Source organism: Phalacrocorax carbo, unplaced genomic scaffold (assembly GCF_963921805.1).
Source record: "Phalacrocorax carbo unplaced genomic scaffold, bPhaCar2.1 SCAFFOLD_36, whole genome shotgun sequence".
Classification (NCBI taxonomy): domain Eukaryota; kingdom Metazoa; phylum Chordata; class Aves; order Suliformes; family Phalacrocoracidae; genus Phalacrocorax; species Phalacrocorax carbo.
This window is the reverse complement of record NW_026990495.1, coordinates 59370-84128: the sequence shown is the minus strand read 5'-3', so window position 1 is coordinate 84128 and position 24759 is coordinate 59370. Positions and strand designations below refer to the sequence as shown.

The 24759-nt window shown below is 51.3% G+C and overlaps 2 protein-coding genes across 2 annotated transcripts; both read right to left on the bottom strand.

Annotated features, from left to right (window-relative positions):
• Window positions 1-5235: 5235 nt before the first annotated feature.
• Window positions 5236-6195, bottom strand: LOC135311270 (olfactory receptor 14C36-like). Its single transcript, XM_064440399.1, has one exon. It carries the CDS (start codon window positions 6193-6195, stop codon window positions 5236-5238), a length of 960 nt encoding a protein of 319 aa, XP_064296469.1.
• A 10622-nt stretch (window positions 6196-16817) lies between these two features.
• On the bottom strand, window positions 16818-19457 carry LOC135311343 (protein ELYS-like). The gene is made up of 5 exons (XM_064440479.1): window positions 19338-19457; window positions 18954-19098; window positions 18746-18859; window positions 16950-17097; window positions 16818-16864 (listed from the first exon to the last, which is right to left on the bottom strand). The coding sequence occupies exons 2-5, from the start codon at window positions 19092-19094 to the stop codon at window positions 16818-16820; spliced, it is 450 nt and encodes a 149-aa protein (XP_064296549.1). The 5' UTR covers window positions 19095-19098; window positions 19338-19457.
• Between the last annotated feature and the right edge of the window lie 5302 nt (window positions 19458-24759).

Genomic DNA, 24759 nt, shown 5'->3' with positions numbered 1-24759 from the left:
AAATTGGATGAACCAAGCTTACTTTTATCTGCTCAGGTGCTGGGCCACTGGGCCACAAGGCAGGTGATGGTTGGGTACAGTCGCATGAGGTCAGTTGTGTCTCGGGAACTCCTAATGCAGTAGGAAGCCAATGGCTGAGAAGGGGGCTGGGAGGCCACTTGTGCCTCTGGAGGTGACAGGCCAAGAGCAGGACCGTGGCTGGGAAAGGGACTGTGGGGTCACGTCTTTGTGAAAGAGCTGGTGGGTCAGCCCTTGACCCATGGCTGGGGTACAGGCTTTTAAGCTGACACCTGCCAGCGTCTCCGAGAGGCCGGCAGGAGGCACCTGGCTGGCACAGCGACTGTGAGATCCCCTCTGCCGAAGGAGCCGGGCTCACGCCAGGAAGGGGGGGGGCTTCTATTGCGGTTGACACGACTCTGCTGCGCGGGGGCCTGATGGGGCAGCAGCAGGCACGCAGCTTGGCCGTGTCTATGGAGAAGCTGAAGGGCGGCAGCCTGCGGGGATGACGGTGAGGTTACTTCTGGTGCTCAGGGGAAAGGCCACGGGAAGGCTGCCGCGCTGGGACACCTGCTTGAAGGGTGGTTTCCCAGTGGTGGAGCTTTCCTTGGAGGGAGGGAAGAGCAGGCGAGAGCAGCACTGCCATGCAGGGCAGCCTGGGAGGTGGGGAGTGGCCATGACGAGGAAGAGATGTCCCTCAGAGGGTCGTGCTGTGGTGCATGAAGCCCTCCCAAAGGAGGATGAGATCAGTCCATCTCTTTGTGTTTCAAAGCACAGAGAGTGAGGATGGTCATACATCAGTGACTGTATGGCAATGGCAGGTGAGAGCAAGGTGGGGAAGCGAGGGGGGTGTCTCCAGCGTGCAGGGAAGAAGCATCGGCTGTGGGACAGCACAGGACAAGCTCTGGTAGAGATGGCAAAGAGCACTGGCAAGGCTGGGAGCTGCCAGGAGAACCCAAGGCTTTGTCCCCGTGGCTCTGGCAAGTGTCTCTGCCAGCAAGGCCTATGTGGAGACACGTTGTCCTCAGGCACGGGGGCCTCCTCGCCCCCTTGCACACCCCAGTGAGGCTGGGCACTGCCATACCCTTGTCCTTCACTCACCATCACAGACCCCACAGCCCCCTGCCCCAGGAAGGGCCCTGAGCGCTGTGTGAGGGACAGGATCTGCCTTCCCCGGGGCTGGGGCTCAGAGCTTGGCCCTTCTGCTTCATGAGGCAAAGCCAGGGTTTCCCCAGCATCCGAGCTGCCGGCACATTACCTTGGCCTCCCTGGAGTCACGGCTTCCAGTTATCTGCCCTAACGAGTCCCTGGGGAGCCTGTCTCAGAAATGGCCCTCCTCAGAGGGACTCAGTCCTACTTCAAGACACTTCAGGGTTTTTTTCTGACTTTAACTTAAGGAAAGGTTTGCGCAATCTCCTCTCAGTCCCAAGGTTGAAGGACTCGGCACCAAAGACGCGATGGGGCTCATTAAAAGAAAGAAAGCCCAAACGAGCTCTATTTCTTCCTCTAATTTACTTCAAGTCTTGTACAGTTAATTAGAGAACTTTCCTGGTGACTTATGGAGAAAGGTTTCAAGGAGCTTCTAATAAAAAGGACTTTTTATTTTAAAGGGTGTAGATTAATATTTTTCAGTTTAGAGAAGAGGCAATGGCAGCACTCTCCAATAGATACTGACCCAGGGTCTCCCCTAGGGAGACCTGGACTGGTCAGGGAAGCTGTCCCTTCAGGTCTGACGCAGTAAGGACAACCTCCCACCACACCTCCCCAGCCCCAGCATGTCTCTCATCAGGCACCTGGGTCTTGTGCTGCTTTTCCTTACATCAGACTGCTCCACTGGTCTCTGCAGCTGGGTGTTGCAGCTCCTTCGTACCAGCTCCCACCTGCTTTCCTTTGAGAACAGGCTGCACACAGGCAAAGGGGGATTTTTCTTATTTTTTGAACAAACAAAGTAAAACCGATAAGGTTCACCATTAAAGTAAAACCCACCCCTCAATTGTATGCCAAGTACAAGCTGCCACAAATGAGGTTCACCTTCCACAAGGCAAAATCATGCAGGAAATGTTTTTGACAGAAAAGATACGATAAAAAAACACAGTTAAAGAGTTGGGTAAAGACACATTTAGACGGACTATGGAACAATAGGCAGCCTTTAACTCCCTTCTGCTCAAAGCAGCAACTGTGTATTTGAGAGGTGCCGAATGAGCAAAGAGTGAGGGGAAGGGAAATCTGGAGAGCAATTGCAAGTGTTTCTGTGCAGATGGGCTGCTGGAAAGGTGACTTCAGATGTGGTCAGTTTAGTTAGGACAGGTGGGAATGCGTGAAAGATGAGGGAGATGAAATGCACAGCCTAATAGAGAAAACTGACAGTGCAAGCCGAGAGGAAGGTCAATAGCTCGCTATTAATGCACATCCTGAAAACTCCTCATTTCGAGAAACCATGGGGAAACACTGACATTTCATTGCAAGTATTCAACTGTTTCAGCTGAGGCGGTCGTGCTCATCCTTTGAAACACGTGTCAGAAATTCTCTGGTTTCCAGGCAGGGCTCCGCTGTCTGACCGTGAGTATCCAGCGCTGCCTCTGGAGGAGCCAGTGTCTCTGCAGCCCATGCCTGGCACTGGCAGCTGTCACAGGGGACCTGCTGGAGCGAGAGGCCCTCGGAAGCGGCAGCTGCAGCCTGGGCAGAGGGTCCCAGGGCACCTACACTGGCACCATGCGCCCGTGTCCCTGTAACTGCATCCCAGCCCAATCCTAGCATCACTTGCCTTTGCAAACAAAGGCAGTACATGAAATCCCCCCACAGATCAGGATCTTAAAACAAGACAAAACAAAGCAAGGAGGATAGCAACATCAACAATGTTTGAAGCTTCAAGCTGCAAGTGGACACTTCCTTCTCTCTACATTTTTCATTCTGTTTCTTTGTTGCTTCATTTTTTTAAATGCTCTCATCATTTCCATCATACCTACAGCATTAAGGAAGGTAATTTTTTGTGTCTTGCACAGTGCCCAGGGCTCAAAAAACTCCCTGCTCTGGACTGCCCAGGCCACCTCTAACTCTTGGCACAGAGGGAGTCACGCTCAGAGGTGTTGACCAGTCTTGCCTGATGGAGGAAGGCAGGGGAAAAAGCTTCAGTGAAACATTCCCTTTTTGGATGGCTATTTTGCCCTGTGCTCATCAAATCTGTGTTCTCTGTCTGTGTCAGTAAATGGAAAAATGTATATTTGTGCATAGGTAAATGTAGTGTAAAATGTATAGGCCTATCCAGTTCCCCAGCAAAATGCGTTTCCTACCAGCGCTCTGAAGGGGGAATGTTTGTTCTGAGGAATTGCTGCATTTAGACTGTCTCTGTCACTCTATCCCCTGCCCCTCTGGGTGCTGGGACCGGGGTTCCCTCAGCTGCCTTCCCTGTGCTCACAGTGTGTTTAGGGAAGCCCTTCTGGGTGCCCTCCCCATGCAGGGCCATTTCCAGGCACCACTGAGCTTTGCCTTTGCTGGCTCCATCCCTGCACCCACAGGCAGGTCTCTAGCTGCCCCCTGGGCAGCCCCTTCCCCCGCCAGCCTCCCTGCACTGCCTCCTGCAGTCTGACCTCCTGAGTCAGGGGGTCCCTCTTCATCCACACTGGCCTCTTGCCAGGCCTGCTCGGCTCCCTGCGCATCGGGCTGGCTTCTTCCTGGGCTTTGAGGACGTTGTCCCTGGAGATGCAGGAGGGACTCACAGGGTCTTTGTACTCCAGGACAGTCCAAGCACATCCTCAGCTAACTGAAACTAGCTCTCCTGCAGTCCTGCACCCTCATTCTGCTAGTTGCCCTTCTTCTCGACCATCTCATGATCATTGCAGCCATGGCTGCCCTCAGCCTTCCCATCCCCAGCCAGGTCCACCTTGTCTGTGATAAGAGACCAGCCCTACTGAGCTCATCGAGTGTCTGTGCCAAAACATTTTCTTTTGCACCCTCCATGAACCTCCAGGGTGCTTGTGCCCAGCCCCGTTGCCCTCCCAGCAGACTGTGGAGAGGTTGACCTTGCCATGTAATAAAGGACCCGTGACCGCTGAGCCAGCTGACCAACGGGATACTCCTTACCATGGGATATCGTGCTCGGCAATGAAAGCTGGGGGAAGAAGGAGGAAGCGGGAGTGGTCAGAGTGATGGCATTTCTCTTCCCAAGAAACTGTTATGCATGATGAAGGCCAGCTTTTCTGGAAAGGGCAAAATATCTCCCTGCTGGTGGGAAGAAGAGAGTTAATGTCTCATTTTGATTTGCTTGCATGTGCAGCTTTTGCGTTACCTACTCAGCTGCCTTTATCGCAGCCCATGAGTTGGCTCACTTTTACCGTCCATGGCTCACTGTTGTGTGAGAGTGTTTGGGTATAAAGTATGTACCTGCTTTGCTGGACAAGTGGGGCTAGCGAGGAGGAGGAGGACACCAGGATCTGGAGAGACCCAGGGCCGGACCTGCCAACTGCTGGGACTGTATGGAGCACTTGTGCAACCTTCACCCCAGATCAGCCTGAGAAGGGGAACAGGATGGAGCCAGTAGTGTTGCTCATGGCTGTGTAAGCGCTGCTCTTGGTGTGGTGGCTGCAAAGGTGCTGTTGGAGCTGGCCCTTGTAGGGTTGGCTGTGTCCACCTTTGTTTCCTTGCAGGTACCTGGGTTTAGTGCTTGCCCTTTGGTGACTCCCCCTTGGGCGATCTCTCACTTTGTGGGGCTCCAGGCAGTGACACGGTCCATGCACGTGTTGCGGGCTCTGCAGGCAGCTCCACATTCCTCTCCTGGAGGATGCCTGTGCCCTGCCACGCGCTGGGACAGCGCAGTATGACAGCATCTCGGTGAGCATTCACTGCCTCCGCTGTCCATTGACAACAAGGCCTGTGTCCTAAACCCAACCCTTGATCTCTAACAGCCACCAAGGTGACGATGAGCTTTTTACTCAGGCCCTTTTGGGGGGAAATTCCCAGGCCTGTTGCTGACATTAGCTTTGGAAGAACAGCCAGATCTTGAGGTCCTGCCTGATGTAGGCATCATTTTCTTACAGAGATGCCGTGAGAGTGTCAGCTCTGAAAAAGCATTAGAAAAAACACCTATACAGGTTTGAGGTTCATTTATAAGGAGAGTGAGCTGAATACAAATGAATATGTAAGAAGATAACAACCATAAATATAGGAACAAGTAGACTAACAAAATAAAAAAAGAATAAATCAGTAAACAAAGTAAAGGCCTGCATTGGGATACACTAGATGTCATTTGAGGAGAGCGAAGGAAAGTTTATTGATATTTACAAATATCCATGAAATCACTTCCTTAATGGGCTGCTTGAGGTCCTGGTTCCTCATGCTGTAGATGAGGGGGTTCACTGCTGGAGGCACCACCGAGTACAGCACTGCCACCACTAGGTCCAGGGATGGGGAGGAGATGGAGGGGGGCTTCAGGTAGGCAAACATGGCAGTAACAGCAAAGAGGGAGACCACGGCCAGGTGAGGGAGGCACGTGGAAAAGGCTTTGTGCCGTCCCTGCTCAGAGGGGAGCCTCAGCACAGCCCTGAAGATCTGCACATAGGAGAAAAGGATGAAAACAAAACAGCCAAATGCTAAACAGGCACTAACTACAATAAACCTGACTTCCCTGAGGTAGGTGCCTGAGCAGGAGAGCTTGAGGATCTGGGGGATTTCACAGAAGAACTGGGCCAGGGCATTGCCATGGCAGAGGGGGAGTGAAAATGTACTGGCCGTGTGCATGACAGCATTGAGAAACCCCCCGGCCCAGGCAGCTGCTGCCATGTGGGCACAGGCTCTGCTGCCCAGCAGGGTCCCGTAGTGCAGGGGTTTGCAGATGGCCACGTAGCGGTCGTAGGCCATGACCGTGAGGAGACAAAACTCTGCTGACATCAAAAAGAGAAACATAAAGGATTGTGCAGCACATCCCGAGTGGGAGACGGCACTGGTGTTCCAGAGGGAATTGGTCATGGATTTGGGGAGAGTGGTGGAGATGGAGCCCAGGTCGAGGAGGGAGAGGTTGAGGAGGAAGAAGTACATGGGGGTGTGGAGGCGGTGGTCGCAGGCGACGGCGGTGATGATGAGCCCGTTGCCCAGGAGGGCAGCCAGGTAGATGGCCAGGGAGAGCCAGAAGTGCAGGAGCTGCAGCTCCCGCATCTCTGTGAACGCCAGGAGGAGGAAGTGGGTGATGGAGCTGCTGTTGGACATCTGCTGCCTCTGGGTGTGGAGCACTGAACAGGGAGGTAAAGGATAGTCACAAGTTAAGGGATAATTCTTTGAAGAAATCCAAGCCATTTCTCATAGTTCACCCTCCTGCCCCTTTTCCATTTCCATGAGATCTTTGTCCAGCTGTGGCTGTAGCTCTGCCCGATGCTGGCTCCGTGTGCCATGAGAGCAGGACCTCACTCTGCCACCTGCCGAGGAATCAGCCCTGCCCTGCAGGACTGGGCTGAGGGTAATTGTGAGGGCAGGGGTCAGTCCTGATGTTCAAATATGTCAGATAAAACAGCTCCTAATGCAAAAGGCCTTGTCAGTACCTGCACTCGCAGTGCTAAGAAACCACGATCACAGGTGTTTGAGAGAGAGGGTGGTTTTTTACAGAGTGAGGCCTGCAAGGCAAGAAGGTTCCCTGTGTCTTAGCACAGAGAGAAGGGACCTTTTCTGTCCCTCTGTCATTTTCCAAATTGCCCTGGGCTTGTACCTTTCTGAGACGGAGATTAATCACACCCACATATCACCCTGAAAAGACACCGGGCACTGCTGAGAGGAGAAGGACCCACTGCCGAGCACCAAGTGCCTCACCGTTTCTCAAGGTCTCAGCACCCCACTTCTCACCAAGGACACACATGGTCCATGTCACAAACCCAACAGCATTTTCTCAGCTGTAGCATCTCTGTGCTTTTCCACAGGGCATTCAGGTAACCCCAGGGTGCTATGGGACAGATTTGCAACGTGGGGGGCAGCTCAGAGCTTGGAAGGACTGAGCGAGGAGATACCCAGATACCCAGGTGTCCTAAGGATGGTATCTCAGTAAGGGAGAGTCAGCTCATTCGCTAGGGAATGGCACAGACTGCATTGCCCACAGCCCCACAGCTTAGAGGGAAGCTGGGACACTGGTTACCTTGTTCCTACACACCTGCATGAAAGGACCCACTAGTCGAGTCTGTGTTGCCGGGACAGTACAGTAGTTGGTGAATAATGTCCCCCTGTCCTTACTTCGACACGCAAGCCTTTCTTTATATTTTCTCTCCCCTGTCCAGCTGAGGAGGGGGAGTGATAGAGCAGCTTTGGTGGGCACCTGGCATCCAGCCAGGGTCAACCCCCCACACCCTGTCAGTGCTCACAGACCCATCCCAACCTCTGTGCACTCACCTCGGCCCTACAGAAACCTGCCTGTTTGCAGGGCACTGCCTGGGCACATCTTCCTCTTTGCAGGTGGGAAAGGGCAGTTCAGGACAGCCCTGGTGGGGTCAGCGGAGGTGATGATGATGCTGTCCAAAGGCAGAGGAGAGGCTGAAGGCACTTCGGGAGGCTCCCAGCAGACCTACTGCTCACTCAGAGTCACAGCTCAGGAGACTCAGTAGTTGTTCAAACATTAGAGCTCCTATTCTATTTCTCCCATCCCCCATCATCTCACCCTTCCCCAAGCAGGAAATTGAAAACAGACCCTGGGAAGATCCTTCTCTTTACATCAATCCCCGCCTTGACCTGACCCACACAGCACCCTCTCAGCAGCAGCACAACCCTGCCCTGCCCCACCGAGCACCGCTCCTTCCACCCACAGCCTGTCCCCACGGCCCCATGGGGAGCTCCCCGGGCAGGCTGAGCGCAGACCCGGGGATGGAGCAGAGTCCCTGCCCCAGCACAGAGTCCCCTGGGGTGCAGGGACCCTGCCCTGAAGGACAGCCCTGGGCAGCCCTGGGTGCGCACCCACCTTCATCCCACTGCAGCCATCCCTGGCAGAAGGGAGGAGGGGGCTGGCTTGCCCCGTCCCTCGGCTGGTGCAGCGGGAAGCCCTGCTCGGAAGCATGTCCTTCTCTGTGCTACAGAAATGCTGCGAGCCACCCTGCCAGTCCGTACCAGCCATGGGATGGGCAGGCTCTAGAAATGCCTCCAGGATTCTCATCCGCATTGTCCTGCAGCCAGAGACTTACCATGTCAAGGGTGGTGAAGATTTCTCCCCCAGTCAGCGCTCAGCATCCCCCCAACCCAGGCTGCCTTTCCCCTCTCCCTGCCCGGCTCCTCTGCCCTCGGTGCCTGCAGGCAGTGCCCTCAGCCCTGCTGCGCTTGGCAGAGGAGCTGCTCCTGGGCAGAGCTGTCTCTCGGCAGCGCTGCCTCATTGCCAGCAGCTCCCTCCACGCCAGGAGCCCAGCCCAGCTCGGCAGCAGAGGAACAGCCCAAGGCAGCCCTTTCTCTGCCCCTCGGGGCTCCCTCCAGGTGTCCCTGGGGCTCCGGGGGAACCTGCTGTGAAACAGCCTGCAGGAATCCCTGATGCTCCCTCCCTCAGCTGGGGGGAGGGGCTGCTTCCCAGCACTGTTATTTCTCCTGTGAGGAAATTATTTGGGCACGACAATCACTTTCTTTTGTCCCATCATTAGACACGGCAGCAGGAAGGTGACAGGGAAGGATCTCCTTTCTCCAAACGGGCATGTGGTGTTCCATTGAAGAGCCAGAGCTGTGACATGGTTGCAGAGCTCAGCACAGCTCGTCTTCAAGGGCAGCACCTTCCAAGCTCAGCAAGGGTCCAGATCCAAACTCAGTCTGAACTCGAAAGGCAACTCAAGGGCACCGTAAGGAGTGTTTCCTACTTCAGGAACAGTTAAAGGAGAAGCAAAGACACTGTGTGGGCACTGCTGGATTTAGTAAGGGCAGGGGTAGAGAGATGTGAGATTCTCTGTGCCCTCTTTGCCTCAGCCTTCCCCAGCAAGGTCTCCCAGGCCTCTGGGACTCACAGCAGGACTCTGGAGGAGATCAGGCAGCGGGGGATGGGATCAAGACAGGGATCACTTGAGCAAACACAATCCCTCCCAGCCCATGGGACAGGAGGGGCAGCATCGCGGGGAGCTGAGTGAGCAGGCCAGTGTCCCAGGGAAGCCACTCCCCATTGTCTTCCAGTGGCTGTGGAGCCTGAGGGAGCTCCCTGAGCCTATGGAAAATGCAAACATCGCATGCACCTGTCACCAGTGCCCAAAGGATGTGCAGAGCAGCGAAAGGCCGTGCCCCAGACTGTGTTCACTTGGCTCCCATTTCTGGGTGCCTGAAGGAGAAGGTGACTGGATTTACTCAGGTTGGCTTGTCTGTCACCATCCTCTTTGCTCATGCTCTGTCACCATCCTTTGTCACCAACCACATGGTATCCAGGAAAGATTCAACCAAAGTCCTGCTCCTAAAGTGGATGTAGACTCGACAGTGTCACAGGCCAGGGACTGCCTCGGCGGGTAGTAGCTCTGCAGGGAAGGGTCTGCAGGGCTTTGGGTTCCATTAGGCAAGAGATGAGCCATCAGCAAAGATGGCCAACAGCACCCTGGGCTGTAGGAGCACTAGCACAGCCAGGGAAAGTGATTATCTCCCCCTGCTCAGCACTTGTTACACCACATCCAGAAGACTTGACCAGGTTTTGGTTCCACACAATGTCAGAGAGACATCAGCAAGCAGGAGGGCAGAAGAAGTTCGTTGGAGGGTCACAGAGGTGGCCACGGCTGGAGCACTTGTCCTCTTAGGAGAGGCCGAGGGATCTGTGCTTGTTCACCCCGGAGCATGGACGACTTTGCGGGGAGGATGTACTAGACTTGCATTGCCTGTGGTGAGGCTTCCAAGAAGACTCTATGGTGCAAGGCAGGAGCACAGGAGGCAACGAGCTGAAACACGAGTGGCTCAGGCTCAATATAGGGAGAAACTGCTGCAATGTGAGGACAGTCAGACACGGGAAGCCGTTTCCCAGAGAGTGTGCGCTGCCTCCATCCCTGGAAGTTTCAAAGGCCCATCTGGATGAAACCATGAGAAAGCTGGTGTGATCCTGCTTCGAGCAGGATGTTTCCTACAGATATCTAGGAAGGTGCCTTCCAGCCTGAATGAGGCTCTCATTCCTCCCCCTGGCGAGTAATTGTGTTGCCATTAAATGGTGACAGTTGGAATGGAGAGGGAAAGTGCTGTTCTAAAAACTTAATGCTAGAACATAATACGGAGAAATAACTGTCTTGTCAAGGAAGAATGTATGGGAGGCATAACATTAAAGAAATAAAGTTTACTGTCATGAAGAAGAAGAAGAAATTATGTGAGAGCATGTTACTGCTGCTGGTTTTAGTGAAAGTAGAAATAAGGCAAATTACATGGTATGTTGACCCCAGCTGGCAGGTAAGCCCCCACCCAGCTGCTCGCTCACTCCCCCTGAGCGGGGTGGGGACAGAAGGGCAAAGTCATAAAAACTCATGGGTCAGAACAAGGAATTTGCCTCAGGTTGCTTTCCTTCCTCGGCCTTTGCTGAGGGGACTGAATAGCCTCCTCTTTTGACAGAGCCAGAGAATGGTTTGGGTTGGAAGGGACCTTAAAGATCATCTAGTTCCAACCTCACTGCCACGGGCAGGGAAAGGGGAACCCATCACTGGGCGGGCTCGAGCCACCAGCCTTTCGGTTAACAGCTGAACACGGTGACCAATTGCACCACAGAGACTCCCAAAGTGAGCTGTGTAGTGCTTCCCATCGGCAGGCAGATGCTCGGCCATTTCCAGGGAAGCAGGGCTTTGTCACGTGTAATGGTGACTTGAGAAGAGAAACACCATCACCCTGAATGTCCACCCTGCTTTCCCTGACCCCCGGACCTCCCCTCCCACGCCATTTCTGGGAGCAGCCCTGTCTCGTTCCCCGCCCACTGCAGACCAACCACCTGCAGTACAGTGCTGGGCACCAAACGCACTCCTCCTGCAGCCTTGCACAAGCGCTCCGACCTCAAAGAGCACGGAGGTGCCTCGGGGAGGTCCTCCCCTCACCAAGGTGAGCTGCCTCAGCTGGTGTGTTTAGGATGCATGAGTGGTGACTGGAGAAACAGGGTCATCCCTCGAGGAGGAGATGGGAGGCCTTGAGAGCTTCTTAGCTTCTCAGTTAGTCATGAGGTAGTGATTGGCGGTATGTACAGCTGCAAGAGAGGGGGGATTGAACTTGGTAGAGAGCAAGGTGATGGCTGAGGGATTTAGCTCATCTTTCCATAGGATCATAGAATCATAGAATCATTAAGATTGGAAACGACCTCGAGGATCATCAGGTCGAACCATCAACCCAACACTACCATGCCCTCAAGTGCCACGTCTACATGTATTTGAACACCCCCAGGGATGGTGACTCCACCACCTCTCACGGCAGCCTGTGCCAGAGCCTGACCGCTCTTGCAGTGAAGACATTTTCCCTAATATCCAATACAAACCTCCACTGATGCAGCTAGAGGCCAATTCATCTCATTCTATCACTAGTAACTTGGAAGAAGAGACCAACACCCTCCTTGCTACCATCTCCTTTCAGGTAGTTGTAGAGAGCGATAAGGTCTCCCCTCAGCGTCCTCTTCTCCAGGGTCAACACCCCCAGTTCCCTCAACCTCTCCTCATAAGACCTGCTCTCCAAACCCTTCACCAGCTTCGTTGCCCTTCTCTGGACACGCTCCAGCACCTCAATGTCCTTAAAATGAAAGGCCCAAAACTGAACCCAAGATTTGAGGTGCGGCCAAATTATCTCCCCTCCACCAGCACCTCCCCGTACTCAGCTCTGGCAGGAGGGACTCAGTGCGTCGCTCCAGCTCACTCGTGCCTTCGTGTTTCACTTGAGATCGAACAACTCGCCCCTTGCAGAGCCCTCTGTTCCTCATCTGTCCCCGCTGTTTGGTGGGAAACAAACCCCACAGGATGAGGCTGTGCTGTAACCAGCTCCCAACCAGCTCAGCAACTCACCATCAGCCTGAAATTCAATGCACCCGCCTGGAACCACAGCCCTTTGGGCCGGCGAGCTAATGAAGTGTGGTTTGGCCATTCTAATGCCCCGTGTCGGTATCAACAGAGAGTGCCATGAGCTGTGGGAAATGCAGCCCAGCGGCTGCCCCCACTGATGGCACTTACCCCTTGGGTGCAGGGGGGTGGCAGCCCGGGCTCCCCCCCGCACCGCCCTTTCCCGCTCCCGGCGGAGCCCTTCCCCCCCCAGCCCCCCGCGCAGCCCCGGGGCCAGGCGCGGAGGGGGGCGGCGGGACGGGGCGGGCGGCCGGGCCTGGCGGGGCCATGGGGGCCGCCGCCGCCCCCCTCCCCGCCGCCGCCCGGCAAAATGTCGGGCAAAAGCGGGCTGGTTCTTGTTTCGGTGTTTTATTGTAAATGCCGCGTTTCTCTGACGTGCCTCCGCCGGTACCGGAGCCCCTGTTTGTTTTCCAAAGCCCTTCAGCGGCAGGGACCCCCCTCCAGCCCCCCCCTCTGGGACCGCACGTACCCGGCAGAAAGTCCCCGCTGCTCAGGCGAGGGTTTGAAGCCTGTTGGCAGAAACATGCCGGGGGGGATGGGGCGGAGGGCATTCCTTTCACAGCCCTCTTGGTTAAAGCTACAAATCACAGTCGGTCTTGGTTTTGTTTGCAGGAAAGTCCTGATAAAACACCAGATTCTCGGTGTAATTCATTTGGCTCATTTTTTTCACAGCCAAAAGCACCGGTTTCTGGGGCACCACCTCAGCGAGTTGGTCGGGGCAGGTGCGGTGGGTGAGCAGGAGGGAGCGAGCAGCCCGTGCTGGCCCCGGGGGTGGGAAGCGGCAGAATCAGAGTGTCCCCAGCTCTCCCCGTTTTAGGCTGAAGTACGTATTGACGCTGTCAGTTGGGGCACAGTTGAACCCCCAGGGGTGGGGAGCACCCTCGGCGCCCACCTCAGTGGTCCCCTGGGTGTCACCTGCAGCTTCAGCCCAGAGCTTGGGGTCGATGCTGTGTTCGAGTGGCGCTAAACCCTTCCCGTGCTCTGAGACACCTTTGCACGTGAAGGCTTGGGGATGCTGTTTGCATCCTAACAAGTGGCGTACGCGGGGGTGGCGCTGAGGGAAGCGTCCCTCTGGTGATGCCTCTAAACTGAGCGAGGGGTTGGGATTTCCAGGGGCTCCGGCAGGAATCCTCAGGCCCGGCTCCCTTGGGGCTCTGGCAGCTTTGTGCAAAGGAAAGGTGTGGCTGTCAGACCCCCGCTGTGCTCCCTGGGAGCAGGGCTCGGCCCTGAGCGGAGGCCCAACAACATCACCAGTGGCATCGCAATGTCCCCACGGTGCTGCCCGGCCACGCACGGGCTCCATGGCTCCCGGCCGGCCCCAGCCCGCAGGAGGAGGGTGCCTGCCTCCCCCTCCCTTGGAGAGCAGACTGACTGAAACAGCAGCGTTTTGCTTTTAAAAACTGCTGATAACTGGCCTGTCTCCTGTCGCGGGGTTGTATGTGTCTGTCTGCATGTGGTGTACATGAAGAAGGGAATTTCTGGGCTTCTTAGGAGTTGTGTTGCACTGGTTGGCTGCTGAAGGTGTCCGTGCGTGTTGGAAGAGTTTTACAGCTTGCTGCTAACCTCACCTCAGCCCAGGAGCTTTATCCATCCTTCAGGCTCATGGATGCTTCCTGAGGATGTTTCCAGGCAAGGGTGGTGAGGGAAGGAGGGCAGCAGAGCAAGGTCAGCTCATGGGGCACGGCAGAGCACAGCCACCCCCAGCAGCAGGCATTGCTCGTCTCCCAAGCTGAGCCATGGAGGCAAACATCTGCATCATCCCTGATTTGCACAGGAGGGGCCCTCCTGCCTGCCATCTTCCCAGGACAAACCTTCTCCTTGTCTCCTCGGCCAACAGACAGCAACTGCCTTCCATTTCTGGGCTCAGACGTGGTTTAGGGATTTGCTAAATCCATCAGCCATCCCTTTGGTTCTCCCCGGCATCCCCGACCCTCTCTGCCAGACCTACCCATGGCCCGTCACTGCTGCTCAGGGCCACTCACTCTTCAGAAGAACCCTTGAGCTTCCTGGATTTTCCTGGTGCTCGTTACCATCTTCCTGGTTTCCTCCAGAGCTCATGGTGAGCTTTCTGGACCATGACAGGGCTTGTATGACCACCTCTTCTCAAATGGTTATAGTTTTCTGTAGTCACAGAAAAGCACCAAATCCACGCAGACAGACGCTGAGGGAAGAGCCAGCAAGAGCCTGATGAGCAACCCCCATGGCTGTTGTGTCCTGGCAGGGAGTCTGTCCTGACACGGGGATCCAGCCTCTGCCGCTCTCTGCAGAGGGAAACCAGCAGTGTCCGTGTCACCTGGCGACACAGAAGGAGATGTTTGCAAGGCCACCCTCCATCTGAACCGCTTTGGACGGGTACTTGGGGATGGGCTATCATGCCGTGTTTGACAAACACCGATTGAATTGGCCTTGCCCGGGGGCTACCACAGAAGCACACTGCAGCTTTTTTATTATTATTACTTAATCAATACTGCCACTCTCAGGGAAATGACAGAAACACCTGAGGGATTGTTGGTGCGTTATTGGCAGAAGACCCACCAGGTTTGCAACTCAAGAAATGGGATGCCAGAGGCCAGAGAAGGATGGTTTGGGCACTGCCCTGGGATTTGGGAAAGGGAAGTGTGTTCTCTTCTCCCTGTCTCCTGGACACCTGAAGACAGCTCACACTTCTCTGCAGGTCAAGTTTAGGTGTTGCCGGGAATCTCAGGAGGCATGGCGTGCCCATTCCTGGCTTCAAAGAGCCGGTCAAATGCCTTGTCTCTCTTTCTACAATAATGGCTTCAAAGTCCAGCTCATTTCTGGACTCTGTCCATGGGAGCTGAATATTTCTTGAGCAACCTGCTTGGAAAGGATTAACACAGTAGATGGTTATTTTTAGGAGTGTTTGAGGCTTTGAGCCTTAAAAGAGAGGTTTGGATCCTAAAAGTGAGTGTTTGGCACCTAAAACTGAGGCTTTAATCCTTAAAAGATGGGTTAGGGTCATAAAATAATGCTTTGAGACCAAAAAATGAGGTTGATTCAAGATTTAAAGGACGGGTTTGGACTATAAAACGAGGCATTGGGATCTAAAACTGAGGCTTTGACATTAAGAGAGGGGTTTGGACCAGAAACATGAGGCTCTGTGACCTGAAAATGTGCCTTTGACCTAAAAAGGTTGGGTTTATACCATAAAAGTGAGGGTTTAGGAACTAAAAATGAGACTATCAGTGTTAAAAGAGGGGTTTGGCAGTAATAGTGAAGATTTGGGACCTGAAAATGAAGCTGCGGCAAGCCTTAAAAGAGGGCTCTGGACTCTAGAAGTGATGGCTTGTAACTAATAAAAAAATGGTTTGAACATTAAAAGACTGGTTTGGACAATAAAAGTTATGGTTTAAAACCTGTAAAGGAGGCCTTGGGTGTGAAAAGAGGGGTCTGGACATTTAAAATGAGGTTTTGGAACATGAAAGCGGGTTTGGATGCTAGAAGTGAAACGTTGGTACCTAAAAATGGAGCTTTGAACCTTAAAAGAGGAGTTGGGAGCCCAGAAGTGAGGGTTTTGAACCTTAAAATACAGCTTTGAGCCTTAAAATGGGGTTTGGACCCTGAAAGTGATGCTTTGGGACCTAAACATGAGGGTTTGATGCTACAAAGGATGGGTTTGAAACATAGTCATGAGAGTTTAGGACCTAAAATTAAGGCTGTGGTTTGCCCCCAAAAAGGAGGGGCCTGGACTGTATAAGTGAGGGTTTGGGACCTAAACGTGAGTCTTTGAGCCTAAAAGTCAGGTTTGGGCCCTAAAACTGAGGGTCTGGTAGGTCAAAATGAGGCTCTGAGTTTGTAATAGACGGGTTTGGATCCATACAAGTGAGGGAATCGCACCTAGATATGGGGCTTTAGTTGTTAAAAGAGGTGTTTGGGCCCTAAAAGTGGGGATTTGGGTCCTTAAAATGAATCTTTTAGCCATCAAAGTGGGCTGTGGCTCCTGAAAGTGAAGGTTTGGAATGCCAAAATGAGATGTTGAGTGATAAAAGAGGGGTTTGGACTCTAACAGTGAGGATTTGTGTGTTAAAAAGGCGGCTTTGAACATTAAGAGAAGGGTTTGGACCCTGAAAGTGAGGGCTTGGCACTAAAAATGAGGCACTGAGCATTAAAAGAGGGGTTTGGACCCTAAAAGCGAAGGTTTGGGACCTAAAAATGAGGCTACGAGGCTAAAGGAAAAGTTTGGACCCTAAAAGTGAGGCTTTGAGCATTATGAGGTGTTTGGACCCTGAAAGTGAGGCTTTGGGACCTAAAAATTAGGCACTGAGCGTTAAAAGAGGGGTTTGTCCCTGAAAGTGAGGCTTTGAGCTGTGAAACAGTGGTTTGGACCCTGAAAGTGATGGTTTGGATGATAAAAATGAGGCTTTGAGCTATAAAATGGGTTTGGACCCTAACAGTGAGGTTTGCGGTCCTAACTATAAGGCTTTGATGATAAAAGAGGGCCTTGGGTGCTTTAAAGTGAGTCTTTGGGACCAGAAAAATGAGGGTTTGCCCCCCAAAAGGAGGGGCCTGGACTATAAAAGTGAGGATTTGGGTCGTTAAAAATGAGGCTTTGAACATTAAAAGAGGGATTTGTATCTTAAAAGTGGAGCTTTGGGATTTAAAACTGAGGCTCTGAGTCTTAGAAGAGGCGTTTGGACCCTAAAAGTGAGGGTTTGGACCCCAAGAATGTGGCTTTGTGCGATAAAAGAGGGGTTTGGACCCTAAAAGTGAGGGTTTGGGAGCCAAAATTGAGGCTTTGAGCATTAAAAGAGGGGTTTGGACCCTGAAAGTGAGGGTTTGGGACCTAAATATGAGGCTTTGCAAGTGAAAAGAGGGCTTTGGGCATTAAAAATGAGGATTTGTTACTGTCGAGAATGGCTTTGGTCTTGCAGCTGTAAAGCACGAGGGAAAAACGATCAGCCTTGTGCAATCAAAGCGATGGTTAGTTGTGCGTCATGTTCCCCCCCTAAAAATTACCTTCTCTTGGTCCGGACGAAGGCAGATGGTAAGGCTTGGCTCTCTCTACAGCCAGCTGCCTCTGACCTCTAGGAAGGGTCTTGCCGTGCTGGGCTGAGAGAGAATTTCTGGCAACTGCTCTCTGTCTCCAGCGAGGAGCACAGTCGTTCTGATGAACGAGAAGCGTAAAGCAAGAAGTTAAATGTTACAAGAAGTTCATAGCACGGAGCTGTCGGTGCTATTTCGAATTAGGGAATATGTTTCCTCTACAGGTGCAGTAAAATACACCCCCTGCACAGAGCGGCAGCCAGTTCTGCCCATCAGCGCACACCAGCTTCACCCGGAATTTTAGCCAAGCGGAAGGAAGACTAGAATAATAGCAGAACCTACAACTTTAAGCTAAAACCATGCCGGCACCCTGCAGAACCTCATTCTGACACGCTTGTCAGCACCCACAAGTTTCACGTGGCTGACAAAACAGCAGCCTTTCCCTTGTTTTTCCTGAAACGCCACTGTCCCAGGTGACTGAATCTCCAGGGCAGCGGTGGATTACGTTGGACAAGAGGAAGTGAGGATTAAAATGAGGAAGAGAAAGCTGCCTACACACCCCTTCCCCCGGGATGGAAGCTTTCAAATGCAGGACCTCAACCTTCCAGAACCACCCCACAAGTTTGCTTCCCTGGGAAACTATGGTTCTGGAAAGCAGCAAATGGATCACAGAACCACAACAGAAGTTCCCATAACACAGAATTTGACCTGCCTATGTTGAGACTCAGAAGTTAAGTAAGAATTTCTGTCCTAAAAGTGGTAAAACGAAAGCTGTGGAATTGCAGACCTCACGCTATAACTTGAGGAAATAATAAAAAGAACAACCCATGATGCAAATGTTGCCTGTGGGTTGGCACCCAGAGCTGCGTGTGAGATACCGGAGATGACATACAACACACTCTTCCTTCCACAGTGACCCAAACAACTTCCAATCATCCGAACCCTACATAACGTACATCCCTGAATATCTGAATGGTAAGAGTGGCTGACAGGAAAGATACTTATTGTGCTGGTTTTGGATGAGAAGGGGTTAATTCTCCTCACTGTGGGGGTCGCCTACCTTTCCGGCTTCCCGCGCTCTGCCGCGGGGCGGGGGGGGGGGGGGCTGGGAGGGTCGGGGCCGTGGCGGGGGTGGCTGACCCCGACTGGCCAATGGCAGGTTCATTCCATACCATGTGACACCATGACCAGTATATTGAGGGGGGGCAGTGGCAGCGCGGGAGCAGCGCGGCGTCGGGTCGGCGGGCGGCTGCAGCGCGTGCGGTTCATTTCGGCGGTTCGTTCCCCCTCTCCCCTCCCTTCCCCCCTCCCCCGGGGCTTTGCGCCTCTCGTTGTTCTCCTTTACATTGCATTTCTACTGTTGTTTCTTTTAATTTTAATTATTAAACTGTTCTTATCCCACCCCACGAGCGTTACCCTTCTGATTCTCTCCCCCATCTAACCGTGGGGCAGTGAGCGAGCGACTGTGTGGGGCTGAGCTGCCGGCTAAACCACGACACTTATTTAATCCTCAGACACAAACGAACTATTTGACGTGGAGTCAACAACAGCCTGGAACACAGAATTTCCAACTTCACAGGGTCGCTTTGGAGAAGTGAAATTTTTTGTTCAACTTTTAAGTTCAGCTGTAACGAAAGGTACAGATGCTTATTGCAAGTATTTCAAAGAAGGGTGTGATAAAGAAAGCAGGATTCTTACTGAGCGCTGTTAAATCTAGTTAGTAACCCCTAAGAGAACCTTGCACACTTGGCCAGGACTTTTACACTTACCATGAGATGAACGTTCATCGCCTGGTTCAGCTGTGGGGCTGCCGTACAGTTGGCACGCTGCAGGTGCCGGACTAAAAGAATCTCATGAGTCCGTAAAAATTTCTCCAAACACTTCTATGAGAAATAACACATTTTAAAACATATATGATGACCCTGCCTCTTCTCTTGGCAAAGAGAGGGTTCAGATTTTTCTCTTGCCCACACTTACTTGTTCAGAGTCTGTGAAAGGCAGCCTCAGGAAGTCTCCCACTAGTCCCATCTCCCGACAGATGTCATACATGTCTTTTAATAGCTCTTCCTCCTTTAACTGAGCGGCGTCTTCCTGCAGCAGAGCCCAAGCCTCCGCCATGCACCTGCAGTTAATTTTGTGAGACGTAAAGGCATCTTAATGGTATCACCAAAAAGATGCCCCCCAGATATTGTGCTCAAAGTTCAAAGGAAGTGTAGGGGATTGTGATTTCTAGTGTTTGTTCTCCACCTCTCACAGTATTTGAGTGCCAAAATGGTGGCAGATATTTCTTTACCTATTGGACAACAGCACAGTGAGGAAAAGCCGCACTTCGCTACAGCTGGAGGCCGAGAGCTTCATCACCTGCATGTATCTGAGGGCTCGCCTATGCTCTCCTTGGCACATGAGGGACTGAAGAATTCGCACGTCTTGCCACGACACAGGTTTGGTTGCAGTTGGTTCAACCAGCAGGGCCAGGGAGTTCTGCAGAAGGTAGAGATCAGGTTTCTTAAGATATAGAGACACACACGCGCACAACAAAACGATTCAAAAGTGTCTTCAGTAAGGGTGAATCTCTGTTGAATAAACTTAGATGGTGACTAATGAAGGGCTTGATACCGGACAGGTAAATATAAATGCTGAAGTGTCTGCAGAAAAAAGATATTCCGTGAGCCGTACAGAACAAAGGGAGTCCTTTGACAGGAGGGATTCACACCTGGCCAGGATAACCAAATCTCCGTAGGCAAACATCACCTCTCATAAAGACAAGTCATTCTCCCAGGCAAACAGGTTATATTAACATTGTGACGGGCAAAGAACAACCTTCAGCATCAGAGGGAACATGAATTAGATTGAAGAGTCACTTTGGCGGTCTTCTGTCTCAAGTCTTGCTGCCAGGATGGCAGTTTGAATAGTTAAAGTCCCCAAACCACTGCTGTTGAGAAAGCGCTCGACTGCTCTGCTGAGAACAACCTGAACAGACGGCTTTGGCAAGTCACACGTCAAGCATTAACGCTGACTTCTTCATTGTCTTAATCCATTTCCTCTCAACGTAATTAAAATCAAACTGCAGATCATCACGTATTGCTGAAGGTGCTGCTGAAGCAGCATTACAAAAGAAGCTTCCCATGTTTTATCACCTGGTATCAGCTAAGCACCAGGGTTTTTACATCATTTGATAGATCATAGCATTGTATTGCAATGTGTGCCCAACTAAACTGTCACATACTTACATCATAGTCCTTGTGGTCTAGAAGCCCAAAACCTCGAATAAGCTTAACAAGGCCCGAAGGGATGGCAAAGGCAGCTGCGAAGGAGTCGACGGAAGGTTCTGTTTTGTTCGGAAAGGGATGCGTGATGTCTAGCAGCAAGTAAATTGTCTGATATCAAGTATCTAATTAAGGCTAATAGATTTGCAAGACCAACAATTTATCACATGAAATAACATTATTACTATTGTTAATAGAATATTAATAGATAATAAAAGGAAATAAGAATATCATAGTGGTAGAACACAGAAAATACTCATGTATTAGTCTTGCCATTTCATGCTGTTGCAACCTGAAGATAGTCAGGCCCTAACAACAAAATTGCATTCTGAGTAAATAACCAGAAAGACAGACTCTCTGATTTCTCTAAGGCATTCAGAAAGGTTGCCTTTCGATATTTAAACAGTTCCGTTGGAAGCACAGGCTCCCTCTTTAGTCACTGGAGCCACCAGCTGGACATTCAAAACACGAGAACGGCCAATGCTTGATTATTAAAGCAAACAAATTCTACAGCTGGTTTCTTCCTTCCTTTCCAGCGTATATAAAACAAGTGAAATCAGGGTGTCCTTACAGCACAGCTTAGCTCTGCATGATTAAAACTGGATTTAAACCAGTATGTGGATCACTCATCGGCAGTGTCACTCTCTCTTTCTGACAGCTGTTTTGGGGGGTCTATTCTCATCAGAGAGCTCCGGGGTGCAACAGCTTTAAAGCCCCTGCTCTCTAGGCTCCCCTCTCGGGTCAGGCAACACACAACCAAAGCAACACAGTGTATTTCGGCAGCTTAAAAATTCAGTTTCTGCCCAATGACTTTTCCCTTCTCTCTCTCTATTATTCTGTGTGCCCGCACTTGTGACAGCACAAAAGCAAGCCCTCTTAGCTGTGCTGGAAAATGGATGATTTCAGCAACATCAGGTCCTGGTAAACCGCTGTCAGAAATCCTTTTGCTCTGAAGCAGCACATTCTAGTGCATCGCTCGAGGAAGCAGCCGTTTGCTACAGCTGTGGGTGCTTCAAAAATGAAAAACAGTTTACATTTTGAGACAATCTAGGGGAGCTTTCTACCTTTAACATTGCTTAGTAAACCTCTTTTCTCACATCAGAAAAGACTTGGCAACAAAACATTTTAAAAATTCCTAAACAATCCACAGTACAAAGAAATCAAACAATGCTTCTGTCTGCGACTTAATTCTTAACTACACGTGTTCATCCGCAGTGTGTTTGAAGCACAAATTAGAAAATGCATCGAACGCGTAGGTGACAGACATTTCAGACCCCTGATGCGCGTATACTGGCGGTGTGACAGAAATAACTCCAAGGGATACGATTGCATGTTTGTGGCTTTCTTCAACGCCTTCTAGCAAATAGAGCTCCAGCAGTGCCTGGAATGAAAAGGTAGAAGCTTTTTAAAAGTCCTCTCTTTGAGAAATCATTGGCTTTGGGGGAGGGCTGGGCTGGGGCTGGGGTTTGTGGTGGTGGTGGTTGTTTTCAGGGAACACAACACTCACCTGTAAACTAGGAGGTGGGTATTTCCCAGTTCCTCCTTCCTCTCTCTGCCACATCTCCTCAACTCGGTCTCCCAACTGGGAAACCATCCCATCGATCATCAGGCAGTCAGAGTCCCGTTTGCCTCTGGAACAAAACGTAGCGAGGATTTGACAGAGGAAAACACTAATTCCAGCCTCTCAGTGTCACAGATTTCCTCCAGCCAAAACAAACCCAGCAAAAGCTCCCATGACTCCAAGAAAGGAACAAACAGACAAAGGCATGATCGTGACTTGAAATAGACTGGAAAGAAATTTCGGAGTCAGGTGAAAGGTGCTCATTAGATCCTAGTGAATTATTAAAGGAGCTCCAAATAGGAATCCAAAAAGCTCCCTTATTAAGGGGAAAGTTGCAGCGACCTTTTAGTTTTCAGTTTTTCTTTTGTGCCGCATTCCTTGTAATACAAGGGCAGTGTGAGCAAAGCTACCCCAAACCTCACGCCCCCAGCGGGAGTGTTCCCACACACAGCGGTGAGACCCCAGCACGGCAATGTCAGGCTTTGGTCTCAGCACCTCGCTTTTGTTACTGAAAAACAGTCACGGTCAGAAAGCTGAGCCCGCAGCTGAATTCTGGTATCCCCTGAAGCAGCACGTTTGCGCCTCTGCACGTGCCATCACAGTGACGGAGGGCTGGCCTGTGAAACACTGCATTCCTCAGAAGCCCATCGCAGGCTCCTGCGGGCTGCGACGCCAGCCTTTCATTTCCCGAGGAGGACGAGCAGAAGCAGCACGCTGGAGGTGGTGCTTCTAAGGAGCCCGTGAGCCTGTACGAGAGTTACCTGAGAAGGACGCGCAGGAAGAGGAGCTTGAAAGCCAGCGCCTGACATAGAGCAGCTTCCACCTGGACTCCTCCTGCTGCACCTTGCTCACGCTGCCACAGCCACGGCTACTTGAGGGCTTTCTTTAGGTTACAGAACAGTTGCCAAAGAAAAATCTGTTCTCACCTAACCCAAGGCGCATCACCATTATGCTCGTGAGCCAGCCCAGGAAAGGGAGCTCCCGTGAGGAAGGGGCTTTTATCCAGTAGCCAGGAGAGCGCTGGCCGTGCCAGCTGCATGTGACTCTGCCCATCTCCTTCAACGACACCGCGGTGCTTGGGAGTGGGAGATTTGGGCCAATACCCTTATCGCCATCTATCACTGGTCATTGAGAGAGATTATTTTTGCTTTGGTTGTTTGTTTTTTTTTTTTTTCTAAAACACGCTTTCTTCTGTGCCCAGAACAATTGTTCTGCAAAGGCCGTGCCTTGCTGACCTGGCCGTGACTGATCCTGTCCTCACCACACGACCTTTTCCAGTGGTAACAAATGACACAGAATTGCCAATGAATTACGTGCGCCTCAAAACAATGATGATACCAACAAAGGGCACTAAGCAGAGGTATATATCAACATTTCAACACGGGAAAGGAACCTCTCTGTTCAGCAGGACACACGCATCACTCCAGTCAAGAGTGTTGCCAGCAAATGCATGAAGCGTAGCAAATACAGCTGCTGATGGAAAAGCCACTCGCTGCCGCTTCTGAATTTGCAGTGGAACTGCTCTAGAGCTTTCCTGCACGTCCTACCTTGATAAACGCTCCAGCTGCTGTCGATGACCAGCGTAGTAGCTCCCAATCAGAGGATAATTGTAGAAAGGTCTAGAGAAACGCATCTCGTCACCTACAGGCAATAAATAAGAAGTAAGTTAAAGAAGTCATATCACATTTTCAACCTACAGTTTTTGACTAAAAAGACAGAAGAACACACAAGCTAAGCATCAAAAGCACAGGCCAGCCTCCGACTTTGAAAGAAGCCCAGCCTCCTTCTGCCTTTGCTAAAAGAGACCTACGACACAGGACTCAATTCCTCCTTGTCCTAAGTGCCATTTCAAGCTTACAGGTGATGTGGCATCCAGAACATGTAGTGTCAGCTGAAGTTCACTCTAAAAAAAAACCCAGTTCTCAAAGGGAATGGGTTTTTAAACGTGTCATGTGAACATGCGTAAGACAGTTAAGGCTGACAATAGGATTTATAACCCATCCAAATGATGAACTATTTCCAAGGTGTATTTTTTCCTCAAACAATCCGTAAAAAGTTCAAAACACGCACGTCAGGCTTTTACTGTAAAATCAAGCATTCCCGTGTTGGTGCTTTAGGAGTTACTTGTTTACAATCCCAAAGATTTCAAGCTGTGGGCACGAGCAACTCCCTCCCTCAGAGGCTTAGTGCTGGTTCTGAGAAACACCCCGGAAAGAAACTGCTTCCATCATTCTACACGACGCAGTTGAAAAAACAGTGAAATCTCAATTTCAGCAGCAGAACTTCAGCATCTGCTGTCACTGAACGGGCACGACTTGGTATTGATGAAGCCTTGACAAAACCATGGGGAAGCAGGTGTTCATAGGAAGCACTGACTGCTACAGACGCGTGACAGTTTAGGCTTACCTGAGCCCTCGGGCAGGAGGCGGGACCCACAGAACCAGAGGACCACTCGTGCATACAAAGCTGCGAGGCTGGTCACCGCCAGCTTATTTGTCAAGTCTGCAAAACATGAAAAGAAGCTTAAGAGGACTGTTGGTGTGCAATTTCTTTTGTTTTTTATAAAGCTCCCCTCATTGCACTAAAGAGAAAGTAGAAAAATAACACGGTAGAAATCTTTGCCTGTGCATTTTTCACTCCGTATCACGTCCTTCTCTGAAGTAAAAGCCCACAATCACAAGCAAACCTTACAAAGAAGAAGATTCACTAAAGGTTTAATAAAAAAAGGTGAAGTTGGAACTACTAAATCCACTCATGGATAAGGCACCTGTTCTTCACGTAGCAGAGACGTTTACTCTAGCAAAGGGATTTTCTCTTTTCTCCTCAATATGCCAGGAACAAGTTCTAATAGAAACAGCTACAGAAACTCATGCAACTCACTTCACATGTTACTCATTTAGGCTTCCTCTCTGGTTTTAGTAATTTCCAATCCAATATTTGCATGCAATCACGCACT